This window comes from Paramacrobiotus metropolitanus, unplaced genomic scaffold (genome assembly GCF_019649055.1).
Source record: "Paramacrobiotus metropolitanus isolate TYO unplaced genomic scaffold, Prichtersi_v1.0 Parri_scaffold0000045, whole genome shotgun sequence".
In the NCBI taxonomy this organism is placed as follows: domain Eukaryota; kingdom Metazoa; phylum Tardigrada; class Eutardigrada; order Parachela; family Macrobiotidae; genus Paramacrobiotus; species Paramacrobiotus metropolitanus.
In genome coordinates, this window is record NW_026570265.1 from 999,895 (window position 1) to 1,018,348 (window position 18,454).

Consider the following 18,454-nt stretch of genomic DNA (forward strand, 5'->3'; position numbering starts at 1 on the left):
TGTTCCTCCTTAAGGACTTTGTTCAGTCCATGGACTTGGTCGGCTAGCTGGGCGTTTGCTTCCACCAGGTCGACATCGGCTGTCCTTTGGTTAGGGAAGCCCATGTCCCGAGCGTTCGCGTCAATGAACCGGCGTCCCATTCTGGTGAAGAGGAGTTCGATTTCCGATTCGAGCTCGTCGACTCTGTGTGTTAGGCGGTCGATCTCGTCGTCGGCCTTCTTCAATTCCACCACGTATCTATCGACTTCGTTTCGATAGACCTCGGCTTCTTCGTTGGCCGTGTTGAGTTGCTGATGGAACGCTCCGGCTGCTTGTTCCGACTCGACCAATGCCGTTTGTACATCAGCCAAGTCTTTCTGTGCGTCTTCGAGCGCTTTGTTCGCTTCATCAAGCTCCTTCTTGATTTCGAAGACGGCTGCGGTTGACCGTTCCAGCCTGCCAGTTAGTATGGCGACTTGGTCATCTTCGTATCGACACGGTAAGTCAGTTCGCTTCAGTATGGCGTTTAGCCGGTCGATTTCCCGTTGTTGGATGGCGATGCCCTTGTTGGCGTCAGCCAGATCTCGTTCCCATTTCCTCCGTTCGAGTTTATGGGTATCCGCCGAGTTGCGGAGTGATCCTTCCGTGGAGTTAACGATTTGATCTGCCAAAACGATCTGTGCGATCAGTTTATGGCATCTCGCACGGAGTAGGTCGACATCTTCGATCTTTTCGGGCGGTGTTGCCGCGATCCACTTCTTGGCCGTATATTTGAGTGCACTGGCCTGGTAGGTGAGGTCGTCCTTGTTGGACTTCACCGGTGTTGTGAAGAATCCATCCGCACTGTTCGGTCTTGACACCTTTGTTGTGTCAAAGACTTCGTCGTTCGGTGTCGGGGTTCTCTCGCTACCAAGTTCGCCAGGTTCGAACATTAGCGGTGACGGTCGGATCTTCAGGTCGACAGGTCGACTTTGTGTCGCCTTAGTTGACTTCGCCGTTTGTTGAGCTTCAGCTACTCGAGTCGACTCGCTTCCAGTTGGCGAAGTTCGGCTCAACGGTGAAATGATCCGTTCGTTAGGTGCCGGTATGTTAGTCGGCGATCCCACTGGGTGAGAGCCGCTTCGTGGCGGTACCTCGGAATCTTCCGTTCCGGTCGGTAGTTTAGTCGGCTGGACGGCCGCATCCGACTTTGTGTCGGTTGGTTGCCGTTCCAGGGGAGTCGGTTGCTTGTGCCGACTTCCTTTTCTCCGACCTCCAAGGTCGGTATCTGTTGGCCGGCCTTCGAAGTCGGTGAAATCCTTCCGACCTGTGTGGTCGGTTGGACTCTGCTGGCATCTGTTATCAGCTTTCCCATTCCAGTCGAGGTCGGTTGTTCGAGATCTGGAGCTGATGGTAGGTCGGCCTTCTGTTGGTCGACTTCCCTGCTCGGAGATTTTCGCTCGGCCTGCGTGGTCGGCGATTTCCTTCCGACTTGGTTAGTCGGTGTATCCATGTTGGACGAGGTCGGTTTGGGCACTTCTTCCGTCCAGTTGGGTGATTGCCGTCCGAGCTCGGTGGCTTTGGTGGCCGGTACCAAGTCTTGAGCTCTGTGTGAGCTCGACTCCTGGTCGGTATGAGACAATGTGGTCTCGGCTTGCAGCTGTTCCACATCCCCCCCGGTCGGGTGGGACGGGGCTGCTACGTCAGCTTGGGTATCCAGGAATGTTTTATCCTTAGCGTCCTCGAAACTGTCATCCGAGGTCGGATTCGAGTCGGCAAGGAGGATTCGTTCGTTGCGCCTTTCCCTTGCCTTAGCCGACTTAGTCGAGTCGGTTGAGGATGGCTGACTTTTGTCCTGACCGGCGTACCGGAGTGAGTACTTTCCGGTCGTGTTTGCACGCCGAGAATAGTCCTTGTTGAACTTTCTCGCGTAGTCGTTCTCTCGGGAGTTCGACATTGTTGTCGACTCAGGTCGGCTCTGATGGAGCCTTGTAGGGTTTTATCAGTTAAAAGAGAAAGTCGAACAATCTTCTGTGTGAAGGTTGTTTGGTTAAAGCAGGAACGTCTTTTTGTTCAGGAACGTCCGATGAGATGTTGTTATTGTTGTTGATGTGTCTGTTGGTGACTCAGTACACAGGGTGTTAATATACAGTACAATGGTACAGTACAGTACGTAATAGTAGTACGGTGTAGTACGTCCTATGTTACTGTGCTAACCGGTGTGACGTAACAGGTTAAGTGGTCTTGCACTTCTGCCTACGTCACAGAATGCGAGCCGCGTGCAAATTTTACAAAAAACGATGAATCACGCCTATGTTAAGCTATGGGAACTTTCCCCTGCACGCTGATTGGCTGCCTCTTAAGTACTGATAATGAATCAATGCGGTCGTTATGACGTCACAAGGAAGTTCAAGAATTTTCGCGCTATTTCCCGCGAGAAAAACAAATTATTTTTAGTCGGCTAGAAATTCTATCTAGTCGGATTTTTAAGTTTTTAACCGTTAGAAATTATTTTTATTAATTAAGAAAATTTTCTGGTGGTCGAAACACCGTTAGAAATCAAAATGAAGAGAATTTCCGACCTGTTGCCGGTTAGCCTTTGTCTAACTGTCTAGACAGGTTCGTTGACCTAGCAGGTCGGTTCTCGACCAAAAGCAAAATTCCGAGTCGGTTTCTCCGTCGAAAATTACTTTTTCACCGTTAGAAATTTTAGATTTACGGATAGAAATTGTTTTCTACCGCTAGAAAATGAAATGCCGACCTAGTTTCGGCTAAAATCGACCTAGAACCGTTACTTTACCGGTGTCGGTGTCGGTGTCGGTTCCGCTCGATTTCCTCCGTCCGAGGTCGGAAATCCGTCGTTTCCGAGTTGAAAACCGCCGTTAAAGTTGCGGGTCGCTGTTCAAAGCGAAGGTCCCCGTATTATTGGATTAATCCTATCGCGCTGCAGACTCTCGTTCGAGTCTGATCCGTCAGTTGGGAAAAAGTCCGTGCTGTTGGGAATGCTCTTCAATGTGGAAGAGATCAAGAAACTGTGCTCACCAGCTGGGCAAGAATCACTTCAGTGATCCCCGTTATTCCTCAGCTGTAAGACGATGCGATCTGTGTGATCGACAGCCAATGCAGTGATTGCTTCAGCAAACCACAGTCTGACAGTGACTGAAAAGGTTTCCAGACGAGTTCTCCGTGAATGAAGCCTTCACCGTCTCCTCAAAGGGTCCGTTGATAGAAAACCAAACGATTCTGCTTACCATGTAACAGGCAAGCGCGAGGAGATCACGAGTGAGCTTTATTGTACAAATAAAGGGGAACAATGCTGCGTAATAGCAGGAAAGCAAGAACAAAGCACTGATGGCTAATAGCAAGTGATGCTGAAGTGGGTTCTTGAGCGTCTGTCAAGGCGTGAAAGAAGCAACTGGCGGCAAGCACGTGGTGTGTGCCATCAGCTGTGTGATGATGCGCAGACTGGACTCTATCCAACGCGAGCGTATGAACGCTGAGTCATACTGCGAGAGAGGAACGAGAGAGCAAGTGTGGCTCAGTGTATGCGCTGCGTATATCCGCTTCAGCGGATGTGAGTGCAGTGCAGCAGCACACGTACGTACAGCGAGAGAGGCGATAACGGCAAGCATGAGTGCAAGTACGTCCAGTGTGGACCGTACGCACCAGGCGCAGTCGTACGCCTCTGACAATGGAATGTTGTTGAATGATTCATTTCTGCCCTCAAATATACAGTAGCGCAGGCAGCCGTAGTGCACAGTTTTAAAAGTACCATGGTATTTTTCGCAGAGTTACGATAAGGGATTACCAGGACATGTGCAAACCAAACAAGACAGAAAAGAATGCTGGATGCATTTCAAAACCTTGGATAAACGTGCACAAGATGCTGCAAGGGCTGTTAATCTTAGCAGAACTACTGTACGGGTATGTCACATTTGCATTACATTCACAACAATCCTTGCAGTTATGTATATATATGCAATAATTATTATTGTATGTCTTACTTACTGTTAGAAGAATATGTCCAGAGTACACACTAATGCAGTATTTGGTCTTAATTTCCAACAACAACATTTTGCAGGCAGCTTCTGTTCTTGCTGTCGTTATGCAAGTCCGTTTTAACCGCCGAGGACTACTATATATATGAAACTTACGGTAATGACACCGTCGAGCATGTGCCGGAACCACCTCGATTCCCTTGTGAAACAGATACGACACTGTTTACGTCGACCTGGAATGAGCTGAAGCTGTCGTTCCAGATCAACTGTTTATCCACCTGCGTAAAGTAAGCGCCGAGGTCACGATTAGTCTATTGATCTTGGAGTTGTGGTGAAGTGTCACGCATACAGTCCGTTCTGAAACTAACGTTTGGTCTTTTACATAGGAATGTAGAAGTCTATAAGGTTTCGTTGACCAATCTCATTCTGGTTGCACTGGATGGTCAAAGGTCATGTCCGTGCGATGGTACACGAATGTCAGCTGAACCGCGACAAGTAAAATATTCCGCAGCGGAGGAGTGTCGAATATTTAACGCCTTCCCTTACCGAAAACGCCCTGCAGACTGTGCTCCGTACTTTCAATCCGTAAGCCAGAAAAAATCTAGCAAAAAATTTTCTTAAAACATTTGCGAGCTTGAATGCGGCAGTTTCGAAGCATCAAGCATGCGGTCACGAGTGCTAGCGGTCTTACGATAGCTGTGCAGCTCGTACATGTTTACGTAAATTCATCCGGTGCAGAGATTATAAGCCTAAGAATCTACTAGTGCCAACCAAGTTTGAATTCTTTTATTCATTTGTTTTGCATGATCTTTTAACAGGAAGACTATTCCGAATGCGGTAGACCTTGGGTGCCTTACAGCACATCGGACCGTGGAATCTTGGTTGTTCCTGATAAAAGTGCCCTTTTGCTTTTCTTGTCTTTCAACATATTGGTGTACTCAGTACAGTAACATAATTTTTGCATACAGTGAATGATGAAACTTAAAACTGGTAAGAAAATTGTCTTTAGAATTCGTTGGTACAAAGGAATCGTTCACAGTTTTCCAGCTGAATTCCCCCATGACTACCTGGAACGTATGCACAAATTAGTAAAATGCCAAAATGCAACATCGTGCTGTGTCAAAAAAGTTTTTTTTCCAGATTCGAATAAATTTTATGCTCAGTTAATAAGAAGAACTGCGATCCCAGACTTCGCGGACAGTGTCAGCAATGAAATACAATAGTACGTACAGTAATTTACGCTGAATTTAATATGGCCATAGCCAGCCAGATAGCCAAAAAGTGCAAGCGCGATGGCTTTACTTCGTCATTCTAGAAAATCATAACGGTGAAAAACAACTGAGAATTTTGGAGATAAGTCTTTGCATCTCCCCGCTTATACGAATCGTTATGTCGACATTTCCATTGTGCGTTTAGCAGAAAACTAAGAGCCATACGTCGCAAGAGTTACTGTAGAAGTATAAGCATTTTAGAGTACAGTCGTCCGGCATTCAAATCCAAACATTTATACATTATTATGATCCTTTATCCACGTTTCTGGACGATGACCAGCGAGTCAGTAATACACGAATACACACACTCTGGAAGGCTCTACGCGTACGTTGTAGCGTGCACGCGCAGTTTCGTTGCTGCTTCTGTTTTCCAGCTTGCTGTCGCAACAAACTTTTCAGTCTTTTTAGTTTTATTCCGAAAAATCTCGAACGAGTAATATGTACACCATTATATCTGTAACGACATGTTATTTTGTTAGCTACTGTATTGCACTCTTAAAAATGGCTGCTTCGCCACGGACGCCACCAACATCTCAGTGGCAAGTTGGCGATCTGGTGCGAGTGGAAGGTAAAGATTGTGAAGGGAAGATTGCCTTTATCGGGGAAACTAAATTTGCGTCGGGTATCGGGGTGGGTGTCGTGCTTCGTGAACCGAAAGGGAAAAATAATGGCACTGTTAAGGACGTGAAATCTTTCGAATGCGAGGAAAACTGTGGAACGTTCGTCCGCGAAAGTCAGGTGAGGCGTAAGTTGTTTAACAGATACGAAGACGTCGAACAGTAAGTTCATAGAAATTCATACAACAAAATGACGGGCAAAACAGTGCGTTACGATTGCATGTATTGTACAATATCGCTTGAGTTTAGAAATATTGTACGTTTTCGGGCAGGTATTTGCGTTGACGAGCGAACGAAGAGGATCTTCGGCCACCTCATTGACTGGCTCCACAACATCACTGCAGAGTTTGACTGAGAAGTCTGGAGGCTCAACGCCGTCCGAAGCCCATACGACAAAAACGGATAAGACTGCCGCCAGACCGAGTGTTAAGGGATCTGCTGCGAAAGGTGCACTGCCTGCGCCGTCCCAGAGCGCCTCCAGAGTGCCTGCGCCTGGATTGAAAGCGCCGCGTCCTTCCGCATCTATCCCTTCTGGTCTTTCCTCCGTTTCCGCAACCGAGTCGAGTAGGTGCATCGTGAACTGCATCCGTGAGGTTGGCAGAATTGTGATACATACGAAAATCAATATTATCCTTGCCAAAAACTATTTTTTATGAAGCTGTAGTAGAAATTGTACAATATGAAATTGTCAAATTTGCTTGATAAATTCAAGCTTTCGCTGATTAGTTTCGGTCAAACCATTACTGTAGCCGCGAGATAACTTGCACCACAGAGTCTGGTGTACGGAAAGTTATGCTACAGTAAATTTTGGTTTCTTAAAGTTTCTTAAAATAAGCTGTAAGAAATTTCCCACTCTTTCACCTTGTTTTATTGGACGTCTGCTTTAAGCGGTGAAGCGATAGAAATTACAATAGAAAACACCACATGCATTGAAAACATATGTTGGATAACATTATTTAAAATGTAGTGCATTTATCTTTTTTTAATTTGTTTAGGCAGCAAAAAACTTCCGACCTTTGCCCCTGTACTAGCCTCTGCCGTCGCCGCAGTTGATTCTTCGCCACCGTTAGAGCAGCCGAGTTCGCCAGCCAAGAATGATCTCCCCAAGGAAGCTCCTCTCTCTTCCAGAGAGATCTCCCAACCAGTCACAGCGACAGAACGCAAAGGATCCTTGAAAACTGAAACTTCAATCGACGCTTCGACGGTTAGCGAGACGGAAGCCGCACGCCCTGAACCAAAAGAGATCGCGGTTGATATTCACAGATTAAAACGGGACTATGAGTCGGAGAACAACAAACTACGTCTTCAAATCGAGCATCTCGAGATCAACAAGCAAAAATGGCAGAAGCTCATGGTGAGCTGCAGAAACAGTTGCTCGCTGCTCAGAAAGAAATTCGTGAGGTCAAAGAAGCGGCGTCCACCCAGGAGGATCTGACTGAGCTTCACGAAAACATTGAGATGTTGACCCTTGATCGCGAGATGGCGGAAGAAAAACGAGAACAGATGGAACGGGAATTAGAGGATCTCAAAATGAAATACGAGGATAAATGTCTGGATTTGGAGATGTTACAGCATCAGGTATCTGAGGGAGGGCATGGAGAAGCGTCCACGAACATGAAAGTTGTGCAGCTAGAGAAGCAAAAACAGGATTTAACAGAAGCCCTTTACAAGCTTCGAGATTTGCTGGATGGAAAAAAATATGACGTGCAACGGTTGGAAAAGGATTTGAAGGCAGCGGAGGAACGAAACGATGCCCTTACTGTTTCGGTCGAAAGACACCAGAGGGAAATTGCTACTAATGAAGAACTTCTAGTGAATCTTCGTGAGCAGGTAAACGTAATTGGGCCATTGCCGTAAAAATTGATGCTTTCAGTAGACATGTCTGCCATTTGCGCTGTTTGCTTTATTGGACTTTAAGCTGTATAATTCTTGAAATGTGCATTAAGTGCAACTACCGAATGAGTGATTAGCTTGGTACTAACTGTATTTGTATTTGTAGGTTGATGCTGCTTTGGGTGCGGAGGAGATGGTTGAGCGTTTAGCTAACCAAAAATTAGATCTGGAAGACAAAATCGAAGAACTACGGGATACGGTGAAGGATTACGAAGAGATAATGGCTATGAATAATGAGTTGATTGAGTTATCACAGTGATGAGCGGCACACCCACGAGCAGTTGGATATGGCTCGATCCGAAAGTTCAATTCTGAAATTGCGATTAGTGGAGCTGCAACAGAATTTGAATGATACCAGCCAGACGGTGCATAAATTCCGTGATTTGACAAAACAGCTGCAGGAAGAAAACAATCGTATGCGCGAGCAACTGCAACTGAGTGCTAACACGCCAACCCAAGCTGCTGTGGTGCCGGCATCGGTCGATTTCCGCCTGAAAATCCAGGACGACAAAGTTAATGCCGAACGAGTGGATAGGAAAATGCTGATGATCAAAGAGAAGATGTTGCAGCAGGAACAAGCCTATTTAATGTTGTTCATGCCTGACATATTCGCCATCAGCCGTGAAGACAGTTTTATCCGTATCTGTGTTTTACCGGAACTGATTGGTTTGAAACTGCGTTTGATTGAAGAAGAAGTACAAATGAAATATGAAGTTCCGACCGTTGTCGATTTATCTGCTGTTCAAAGCTTTGATGCTCATCGTCGGGATGAAGTCGCCTATGCGTCGTATTTTAATTTCCTGCTAAAGATTCTAGAGGCGAATGACCGAGATATCGACTATGCGATTCGCACCGCTCCGGCCGAAATTTTTGGTATGTTGAATGATTTGGAAGGCCGGGTGGATCGTCCAGAGAAAGCCATCCAGTACTATATTGATCAGTTGCGCCAGAGTCGCTTGGATGACACGATCAGTCTCGAATACTTGGAGACCTCAACCAAAGATATGGACGATATTTTAGAACGGTTGAATGCGGTGGAAGCCAGTGCTCGCAGCAGTATGGATAAAATGAAAGATGTCATGGATATTATTGCTTTCGGGATGAAATCGATTGCAGCCAGCGCGCTGGGGCTGAAGTTGTTGGCGGGAGCTACGGCTACAGAATTTTCCAAATTGTTTATGGAGTTTGCTAATAAATCCGAAATTGTAACAGATATTGTGCGCAAGGTGAAGCGACCACTGGACACCGACAATGAACTGCGCGCAGTGATGCTTTCGGAAACTGTCGATGCGCAGCTGAAAGATATAGTGAACAATCTGCACCGATGTGTGGCACTGTGTTATTTGTGGTATCAGACCGTCAACACGCAGAACGCGGTTCACGCCAGTGATAAACCACCGTTGGATAATGAGCACTTGAAGCGGATTCTGTACGCGGAAAATGATAAAGGATCATTCCGGGGACAGACAGGATTTTATAAGACCACCACAACGTCACCACAACAGACTATGTTGAACTTCATGGAGGAAACCACTGGGACGTTGCAACAGTTTTTTGAAGAAATCAACGACTGAGAGTGGCATCGGGGTGGTGTTAAACTTCCGGAGATGCCTAAACATCCTTTGAAGGTTCGTGCGGAAACACTGAAGAAGGCGCTGGCCGATGCGGAGGCACTGAAGAGCAGATTAGCTACAAAGGATAAGGAGATCGTCGAACTTAAGAAAAGTAAGTGCTTTTGTAAATTATGCTGCACAAATTTGATCAGGCATTGATTTTCGGCATGGGTGTTTACTTGTGCATTTTTCATTGATTATTATGGGGTAGAGTTGAATTAAGAAGTTTTTAACCATCGAATGGACGTGTTAAATACAGTGCGTATTATACTATCGTAATTGTTTTATCAATCAGGTGTATACAGGTACAGTTGCATCTGTTAGTTTATTTCAGTTTTGGCGTTCTACTGTCAGATTTGCGATCGAAAGTGGAGGAAATCAGCGAATACCGCCTGCGCCGTGATATGACCGAGCGAAAACTGGAAACTGCATCAAAACCGGAAGAAGAAAAATTGTCCAAGTTGCAGGTGCAAATTCTCGACCTGACCAGCAAACTGCACAAGGTGCAGAACGAGTACGACACGGAAACCGCTCATCTGCGTATTCAATTGGAACAGTCAGAAGCGGATAGGAAGCAAATGGACGAGAATCTGAAACAGACCAACCAGCAAACGCTTCCTTCGGTTCCTTGAGATATCGCCTCGTAAAACACCCGTTAGTAGGAGTTAGTACGAGTGGTTACCCATCGGATGGGCAGATCGATGTACTGCGGCAGATTATTTCTTCCTTGAGGGCGGAAATTATCACTCTTAAAGGACAGCAAATTAAACAGGATTTGGATCAATTACTTCCACCGCTCAAACCCCGTCGCGAGCAGTTCGAGATCCTTTTACCGAGCGTCTGAATAAGCTGAAGCGCCAACAGTTGGAACTGGAAACGGAGAACCGGATGCTGTTGGCTAAAACTGTTGTTGATTTGAGTAAACCACAGGAGGAGCGGGACCGTCTAAGGAAGTTTAGGAGGACAATGGATGCCGAATTGCAGTTGAAATTAAGAAAGGTACGTTAATTGTCACGGAATGCACGATAAATGTCTATTGTGATAGATATCATTCTATTTTCAGATTCATACTGAGATTTCCGAACTTTCTGGCCCCGCACGATTTTTTGAAGATCGTACTCTTACGGATTGAGCGTTCTGTGTGCCGTTTAGTAATTTTCTGGATAGGAAGGCCACCGTTTTTAACCCAGTGATGAAAGACGAATGAGTTTTATTGTTTCTAAACTGTACTATGCGCTGGATTATTTTGTATTTGTGCTTCAAGTTTTTATTTGACGAACATCGAATGCGTCTGTATAAAGTTGCTGTAAGCGGTATTGCAGTGATCTTCATTAAGCTGTTTGCAGTTCATAATAAATTATGCGACTATCATACCGTTGCGTTGTCGCTTTTTTTCCATGCCTATGAGTAATGAATAGTATTGAATTCTGGCTCTTTTCATCACCCGTACAAACACGAACATTCGTACTACTTCTTAATGCTTTAATTTGACTATAAACAAACGAAAACGGTCGAATAATTTCTAAAGAAAGAAAAATCATAGTTTTGTGAAACTCAGGACGCAATCAGCATGACGCATTTGTACAAGATACTGACTATGGCCAACAAAATAGTCGGTGTTTGGCTAAGGTTTCGTTCGGATGCGCCGGTCTGTGTAACGGTCACGTTCCTGCAGATCTCCTTGTTCTGGACTTCACTATATCGTAGCACTCCAGTGGCCAGACGTAAGAGATATTACGCTGAATCATAACGTTGGGGCATTGTGGATCGGACAGGACCGGTAGCATGTCGATGCTGTCAACGCGGAACAGTTCTGGTGTCTCCAGCTCGCAGACTGGCTCGTGACGATGATACAGATACAGGTTCTGAGCTCGCGATTGCGCACATTGATCGGGATTGCTGCTTACGGGGGCGGCGACATTCCGGTCGAGAACAGGAACGGTGTTCGGGCCATATGTTCCCATTGCTAGTGACCCATACGGGGCGTTGTCTGCTGTATTAGACGGAGTTGGATACTGCTGCAGTAGCGCACTGCAATCAAGGAAATTTGTACTTTATGGAAAAATCGGTTTTAATTATGATTATGATGCGTACGTTGCTTATGATTATTCGCGATAACAGCAACAAGGTCACAAATTATGCGTTAACAAAGAGGTGTTCATAAATAAGCACGTGATTCTTCTATACGCCTATGGTAGGTAACGCTGGCTAGCAGTTTGGTTGTTATTAACAATTAACAAAGACCAAAAATGTTGGCCAAAGTTAGCGGAACGTTTACAAAAAGTTACATTTTAGAAATTTTTATAACAAATGTATTTATTAAAGCTGACCTTTCGCTACGGCTTAGCGTCGGCACGGAACCGGTATTCGTGCCCGCTCTGGCAACATTTCTTAGTGCTTGGATGTGTCGCAATTCCGGTGTTGAACCACAAAACTGGAAGCCGGCAATTCGAGGATAATATGAGAATATTGCTGAGTATGCTTCATTGTTGCTGCCGTATCCACCGGCTGTGTCCGAAAGCACTCGGGATGTATTGTATGTGCATTCCAGAAGAATTCGGTCACCCGGGAGAATTTGCACATGGTCGATATCGCGGAAAGGTTGGAAAGCGGAAGTATGAGCAAAGTCTTCGCTGATGACTTTCACCTCTTTTCCGTCACGAATCAGTCGTGTGCGTATTTGAATACCGTAACTGTTTGTTGTATGCTGAACGCTGGTTAATGTAATTCCACCGCCAGGAAAGTGCTAAACTTCAAATAAAATTAATAATATTAAAGATTTGAAAGGAAATTTCGTTCAGTATAGGCCTATAGGGGTCTATGGCAAACCGCCTTCATAGACCTCCATCCCTTAAAGTTAAATCGTAAAATAATCATTTCTTAAACTTTCTTTCAAAACTTTTTACTTATAAACTTTTCGTTTTCAAACTTAAAATGTTTTCTGCATTTTTTAAGCTATGGCGCGCACGGATTGTTTGAATTTACACAAAATAAAAAAACACCAAAACCCACAGGGGTTGCAAAATGCGCAGCACTTTTGGTAATTCCACAAAATGCTTTTCAAAATCGCCTCCTGGCATACAGTAAAGTGGCGTACGTCCAACCCATACTACTACAGGTAAGCGAAATTTTGCAGACTGGTCCAGGTCCAGACTTTTGATGTCCCTTCACGACGCAGTAACAGCAAACGAAGCAAAAGATTTCTCGTTCTCTGTTAGTGAGTGTTGTGTTATGATAGTAATTTTTGAGTTTCTGTATTTTAAGTCAGCGTTGTTTTTTCTTGACTGTTTTTTTAATTACAGTATCTCAATAAGTATCTGTTATCACATGAAATGCTTAAAGTTCCAAAAATTGTGCCAAAGTTTTTATTCCAGGTTTGTCGCCATTGAATTTCACGAACATGATGCAATGCACCGGTACTCTGGCCATTTATCTTAGCGTGGCGCTGTGCTTTTGCAAAAACATGACTGCATGCCTGTTATTTGCAGGAACTTCAGGTTCCCTCTTTCCTGGAGAGGGTTTTCAGCAATGGACGCCGTTTTGCGTAAGTGATTTCTAAAATCGAGTATCTAAAATGGAGCGCCTTCAGCTTACAACGTTTCACATGCAGTGCGATGCCGATCTGTATTGTGCTAAGGCAATTGTTGACGGTTAGATGGATAATTTAACATCATAATTAGCTCATATTTCCCAGCAGCTCTAGTCCAAGAAATTTTAAAATTACAGATGTAAATTTATGCGGGGTTTGAATGTGATGCTTTGATATTGAAGATGTTGCATTGCACCGTTATAGTTCTAAATTCCAGTTCAACGCTGCCACCCTGTACACCGTCAGTGTGGTTAAACCGTTTGTACTGAAATAGTGGCACGATGGCTAAGTTTCAGTTAATTTTTTTATTTATTCAGTATCCAAATGAATCGTCAGGTTTTTGTTTGTTGATGTGTCTTCATATAGTTTTCACTGCTTTCAGCTCCACCAAGGATAGCGGACCTGTCAAAGGTGCCGTCGTGGGAATTGATTTGGGAACGACCAACTCCTGCGTGGCCATAATGGAGGGCAAACAGCCAAAAGTGTTGGAGAACGCCGAAGGATCCAGAACGACACCATCCGTGGTGGCATTTACACCATCCGGCGAAAGACTTGTTGGTATGCCGGCCAAGCGCCAAGCGGTGACGAATTCAGCCAATACTTTCTACGCCACTAAGCGTCTAATTGGACGAAAATTCGATGATCCGGAAGTTCAGAAAGAAATGTATGCTGATGAAATTTTTCTTTTCTGCAAATGGATGCGTGATCTCTGATTGTCTTTATAGGAAACATGTCCCCTTTAAGATTGTTCGTGCCACGAACGGCGATGCATGGATCGAAGCGCACGGGAAAATGTACTCGCCCAGTCAGATTGGAGCCTTTGTGCTAATGAAAATGAAGGAAACAGCTGGTAAACTATGACGATACATTTCTTGCTTTCTGCCTTATCAGTGATGGTACAATTTTTCGTCAGCTGAAAGGACATTAATGTCTTGCGTGTGGAGACCGTAACTGAGATTCTGTAGGAGTAACTTAATCGTGAGTTTCCCTTGCTCCTTCATATTATTACGCATAATGGTTCTGCAGAGAGCTACCTTGGCACTTCGGTTAAAAATGCCGTAATCACCGTTCCTGTATATTTCAACGACTCCCAGCGCCAAGCTACAAAGGATGCCGGTCAGATCGCCGGTTTGAATGTGTTGCGAGTTATTAACGAACCGACCGCAGCTGCGTTGGCTTTCGGAATGGACAAAGTCAAAGATCAGATGTATGTGATTATTATGAAATTAAAAGTCAAATTAGTTATTCATTAAATGGCGTATTTACTGCATTCGTTTTAAGGCGGAATGAACTTGTGTCACGGTAAGTATTTGCTTTGTTGACTCTAATCTAGCAATTAATTCCGGTCTTCTCCACAGCATTGCCGTTTATGATCTGGGAGGCGGAACATTCGACATTTCAATCCTGGAGATTCAGAAAGGTGTTTTTGAGGTGAAATCGACGAACGGCGATACTTTCCTTGGCGGCGAAGATTTTGATACTGCCCTTTTGCAATTCATCGTTAAAGAATTCAAACGTGATGTGAGTACTGCTGTTAGTATCGGTTACCAACCAAGCTGTGCTTGCTTCTACAGCTGCGTTTTCAACATTGTATTGCTTCGGTTCTAGCAAGGCGTTGACATCACCAAGGACAACATGGCCATGCAGCGCCTAAGAGAAGCAGCCGAAAAGGCTAAATGTGAACTGTCCTCCGCCCTGCAGACGGATATCAATTTGCCGTATTTGACAATGGACGCCGCCGGCCCAAAGCATCTCAACATGAAACTCACGCGTTCGAAGTTTGAAAGTATTGTGGATCCTTTAATCAAGCGCACAGTCGAGCCGTGTCAGAAAGCCTTAAAAGATGCCGAAGTCAGCGTAAATGACATTGGGGAAGTGATTCTTGTCGGCGGCATGACACGAGTCCCGAAGGTAAGCTTTATAATCGCTAGTTTAGATTTTTGATTCTAAGTACATAATAATAATGGCTGACAATGGAGATGCTGTAGTCCAAAGACAAATTCAGGAATTTGAATAAAATTTTGCGATTTCGGGGCCGAAACTTTGGTAAATTGTGTATCACTGAATTACCCACTTCAGTTTTTCGTGTCTGCCTGGTGGTTGCAACCGGTGAAATACTATTATTTACAGGTGCAATCTACAGTGCAGGATGTATTCAAGAAAGTTCCCAGTAAATCCGTAAATCCTGATGAAGCGGTCGCTATCGGTGCCGCTATTCAAGGAGGTGTGTTGGCGGGTGAAGTGACGGATATTTTACTGCTGGATGTCACACCACTTTCGCTCGGCATCGAGACTTTGGGAGGTGTGATGACGAAACTGATAAATCGGAATACTACAATTCCTACCAAAAAATCTCAAGTGTTCTCCACGGCGGCTGATGGTCAGACGCAGGTGGAAATCAAGGTTTTCCAGGGCGAACGCGACATGGCTGCTGGGAACAAGCTGCTAGGACAGTTTCAGTTGGTAAGATATTTAATTGTTATATCGTTTTTTGCTGCTTACTTTCTCTAGTAAGCGCTTGCAAATGTTATTGCACGTGTATTATTATGATGATACCGGAATTACCGTTTGATTGTTGGTGATGACACCTCTTCTTGGCTGCTTTTTTATGTCTGATTGGAATACACATTTTCATATTGAAGTCGTATAGCTATGCGGAATTTAGATAAAGGTAGATTACCACTGATTTTTCTATGATCTAAATGTAGATTGGAATTCCCCCTGCTCCACATGGCGTTCCTCAAATCGAAGTCACTTTTGAAATCGATGCCAACGGTATTGTGCACCGTATCCGCCCGAGACAGGGGCACCGGAAAGGAGCAGAAAAGTATGACAGGAATTAAGTTCATTTATTGTCTAGTTTTACATCTGTTGTGCATTATGGAGAATCAAATTTTCATTACAGTTGTGATTCAGTCTTCTGGTGGTCTGAGTAAGGATGAAATTGAAAATATGATTAAGAAGGCCGAGCAGTATGCTGAGGAGGATAAGAAGAGAAAAGAAGTTGTGGAAGTGGTTAATCAGGCGGAATCAATTGTTCACGATACGGAAGCACGAATTGATGAATTCAAGAATCAACTTCCGGCTGATGAGGTACGTACGGCGTAGTAGTATTGTATTGGTTAGACATCACCTTCAGTCTGGTGAATGTCTGTAAACGCAGTTGAATCTTCTGCCCTGGGAGAAACATTACATTATATGGCATTATTGAATGATAAAACCCGGAATTACCGTTTGATTAAACAATGATACATGATTCTTGGCTGCTATTTTTGGTCTGATAGATAGTGCCTACAATCAGTTCGCCTATTCAGTTTGTAGTTGCTTTGTACCATAAAATTAATTAGAAAGTGCTTAATATACAAGTTATACTGGCAACTTTAAGGGTTTTTTTGCTGTTTCGAAAAACAGTTCTGTTTGCTGATTGTACGCTAATGTTCTGGGTTTTTTTGCAAGCACAAAAGCTCAGAGAGCAGATTGCAAATTTGCATGAAAAGTTGGCCAACAAAGAACACGAGAGTTCAGAAAATATTCGGGCGGCTACAAATACTTTATAGCAGGCTTCTGTAAAGCTCTTTGAAATGACATATAAAAAGGTGTGGCTTGACAGCTGTGGGTTTTTTGTATTAGCCAAAAAGTTGTGAAATATTAAGAGTCAGTGGTGCAGAATCAGTGATGCATGTTATGATAATAGTTCTGGGTTGGTTTTCAGATGGCGGTTGAAAGATCAGGCCGTCAACAGCAAAGCCGGGAAATGAAGAAACTATCATGGCGGAATGCGGATGTTCAAGCCGATGGGCAGTTTCAGGTTAAATGCAAATATTTCCAGTTGATAATAGTGATGTTTATTTTATATATCTAACCAATATTTTTATATCTAACCATTTTGGTCAAGTTTGCAATTATTGCGGATACTTTGGCACTGAATGCATTTCAAATTGATTTGAATATTAGATAATTCTGAATTTATCAGAATGTGCAGTTATGTTTTCAAAAATTAATGCGTTGGCGATAATTTTGTGCAGGCTCGCTCCGCCGGTCGCATGCCCCTCTGGATAATCTGGAAGAGAATAGCCAGGAAACACGAAGAGAGTCTGAACAGCGAAAAAAAGAGGCTTTTGATTGCTTCCAATCGCTTGCACGATTCACGGCTCGCACTGCGAGAAGCGTACGATGCGCTCCATGGTCGGGGCATATTAGAAGAAACCGAAAGCTTCCTAGCTGCAAAATGTCCGCCGCATTTGGCTTTTATGCTGAAATCGAAAAAGGTACGTGCTGGCGCTAAGGTTTATCTGTTAAAATAAAGTGCGCGTATTAACATCTCGAATTCGCATTGGGTTTCAGAAACAACGTCTGGAAAGGGGGCTGCTCTGGAGGGCATTCGTGGAAATCTACGAAACGATGCTCTTGGAGATTAGGGTTGAAAACGCGAGAGTCTTCGACCAGGCTTTCATAAAACGGATGCCGGAACTGGTCCAGGGAATTTGGAAATCCCGCAGCGCTCGCATCCATGAATTCCCGTTGATTAGAAACCGACGTCTGTTAGACTGCCGATTTGCAGATGCTGAACATACAAACCTTCTTGTGGGGTTTTGTGTGTTATTGCAGAAAAATTTTATTTTATTTCTGGAAAATGATATTATTGTCTCTCGTTGTATATCTGAAGGAGATGTCAAAACAGAATCCGTTGAGTTTGATGCTGTAATGTGATAAAACTTGACCATGACGAGTTTCGTACGTCTAAGATCGTTTACGTCGTTGAGATTACATAATGATGTGCACCAACAATGGATGAATAATTATTGTTACTGCAGTTAATACGAACTCCATAGTGAAACAAAAAACTCTTGTCGGTCTGCTGGCGCAGTGGAGATGAAAAGGGCACTTAACGGAGCAGCAATTTTCGGTTACTGGAATTTCATGAAACCAACTTTCTTTCCCATATTGGGCACTTAAAAACTAACATCTGGGATTGTCATAATATTCTTTTTACCATTAACACAATAATCTTTGATGGTCACTGGTCGAACAACTTTAAATAATTGCCACTTTGCCGCGGGTTTCTCAGTTTTATTATATGTTGAGTTTAGTTTCGACGTAGGTTCATTCCGGGCGCTCAAGTAGTGTACGCGACGAAATTTTGTGCGGATGTAAGTTCCGTAGACTGGTTATTAACTACATCCGTAACAACCGTGACGGCATAAGGTAAAAAAACTTATGTTTAGGAGAACGGTTAGGCCGATTTCAACGCGGTCAAGTGCGCCAGAACCGTTGCAACGACGCGGTGGATGTTAAGCTATTACCGAGACGATGCCCTCGAGAACCATGGGCAAGGGATTTCAACGCGGTTGCAACGAAGTTGTTACCATGGGCACGGTTAGGCCGATTTCAACGCGGTCAAGTGCGCCAGAACCGCTGCAACGACGCGGTGGATGTTACGCTATTACCGAGACGATGCGCCTCGAGGGGAACAAAGGGCACCGGAAAGGAAAGTTGTTACCATGGGCCTCCATAG

General features: G+C 44.3%; 4 protein-coding genes across 5 annotated transcripts in view; 3 read left to right on the plus strand and 1 right to left on the minus strand.

Annotated features, from left to right (window-relative positions):
* LOC129591305 (voltage-dependent calcium channel subunit alpha-2/delta-3-like) overlaps positions 1 to 5,133 on the plus strand; it is a 38,050-nt gene extending 32,917 nt beyond the window's left edge. For both annotated transcript variants that reach the window (XM_055486909.1, XM_055486910.1), the window contains 4 exons: positions 3,748 to 3,882; positions 4,040 to 4,243; positions 4,343 to 4,541; positions 4,775 to 5,133. In XM_055486909.1, the coding sequence (XP_055342884.1) occupies positions 3,748 to 3,882; positions 4,040 to 4,243; positions 4,343 to 4,541; positions 4,775 to 4,906 (670 nt within the window). In that variant the 3' untranslated portion in view covers positions 4,907 to 5,133. The remainder of the gene's footprint in view (positions 1 to 3,747; positions 3,883 to 4,039; positions 4,244 to 4,342; positions 4,542 to 4,774) is intronic.
* Positions 5,134 to 5,606: 473 nt separating this feature from the next.
* On the plus strand, positions 5,607 to 10,713 carry LOC129591413 (dynactin subunit 1-like). Its single transcript, XM_055487049.1, is given in 9 exon segments — positions 5,607 to 5,965; positions 6,117 to 6,408; positions 6,840 to 7,180; positions 7,183 to 7,674; positions 7,844 to 7,992; positions 8,096 to 9,123; positions 9,313 to 9,462; positions 9,705 to 10,349; positions 10,414 to 10,713. Coding segments are annotated over 8 exon segments (2,967 nt in total). The 5' UTR covers positions 5,607 to 5,728; the 3' UTR covers positions 9,983 to 10,349; positions 10,414 to 10,713.
* A 172-nt stretch (positions 10,714 to 10,885) lies between these two features.
* Positions 10,886 to 12,198, minus strand: LOC129591414 (MOXD1 homolog 2-like). The gene is made up of 3 exons (XM_055487050.1): positions 12,193 to 12,198; positions 11,681 to 12,096; positions 10,886 to 11,381 (listed from the first exon to the last, which is right to left on the minus strand). The coding sequence occupies exons 1-3, from the start codon at positions 12,196 to 12,198 to the stop codon at positions 11,012 to 11,014; spliced, it is 792 nt and encodes a 263-aa protein (XP_055343025.1). The 3' UTR covers positions 10,886 to 11,011.
* A 329-nt stretch (positions 12,199 to 12,527) lies between these two features.
* On the plus strand, positions 12,528 to 17,660 carry LOC129591378 (stress-70 protein, mitochondrial-like). The gene is given in 14 exon segments (XM_055487015.1): positions 12,528 to 12,724; positions 12,839 to 12,894; positions 13,322 to 13,603; positions 13,665 to 13,789; positions 13,966 to 14,146; positions 14,298 to 14,460; positions 14,548 to 14,850; positions 15,070 to 15,402; positions 15,648 to 15,722; positions 15,724 to 15,766; positions 15,845 to 16,032; positions 16,652 to 16,747; positions 16,965 to 17,207; positions 17,284 to 17,660. Coding segments are annotated over 14 exon segments (2,496 nt in total). The 5' UTR covers positions 12,528 to 12,682; the 3' UTR covers positions 17,650 to 17,660.
* Positions 17,661 to 18,454: the final 794 nt, after the last annotated feature.

What these genes read in the sequence shown, in the direction of transcription:
- LOC129591414 (XM_055487050.1), bottom strand. An exon ending in ACGCTAAGCCGTAGCGAAAG is followed by an intron (nt 11,382 to 11,680) that starts GTCAGCTTTAAT and finishes CCTTGATTGCAG; the next exon opens with TGCGCTACTGCAGCAGTATC.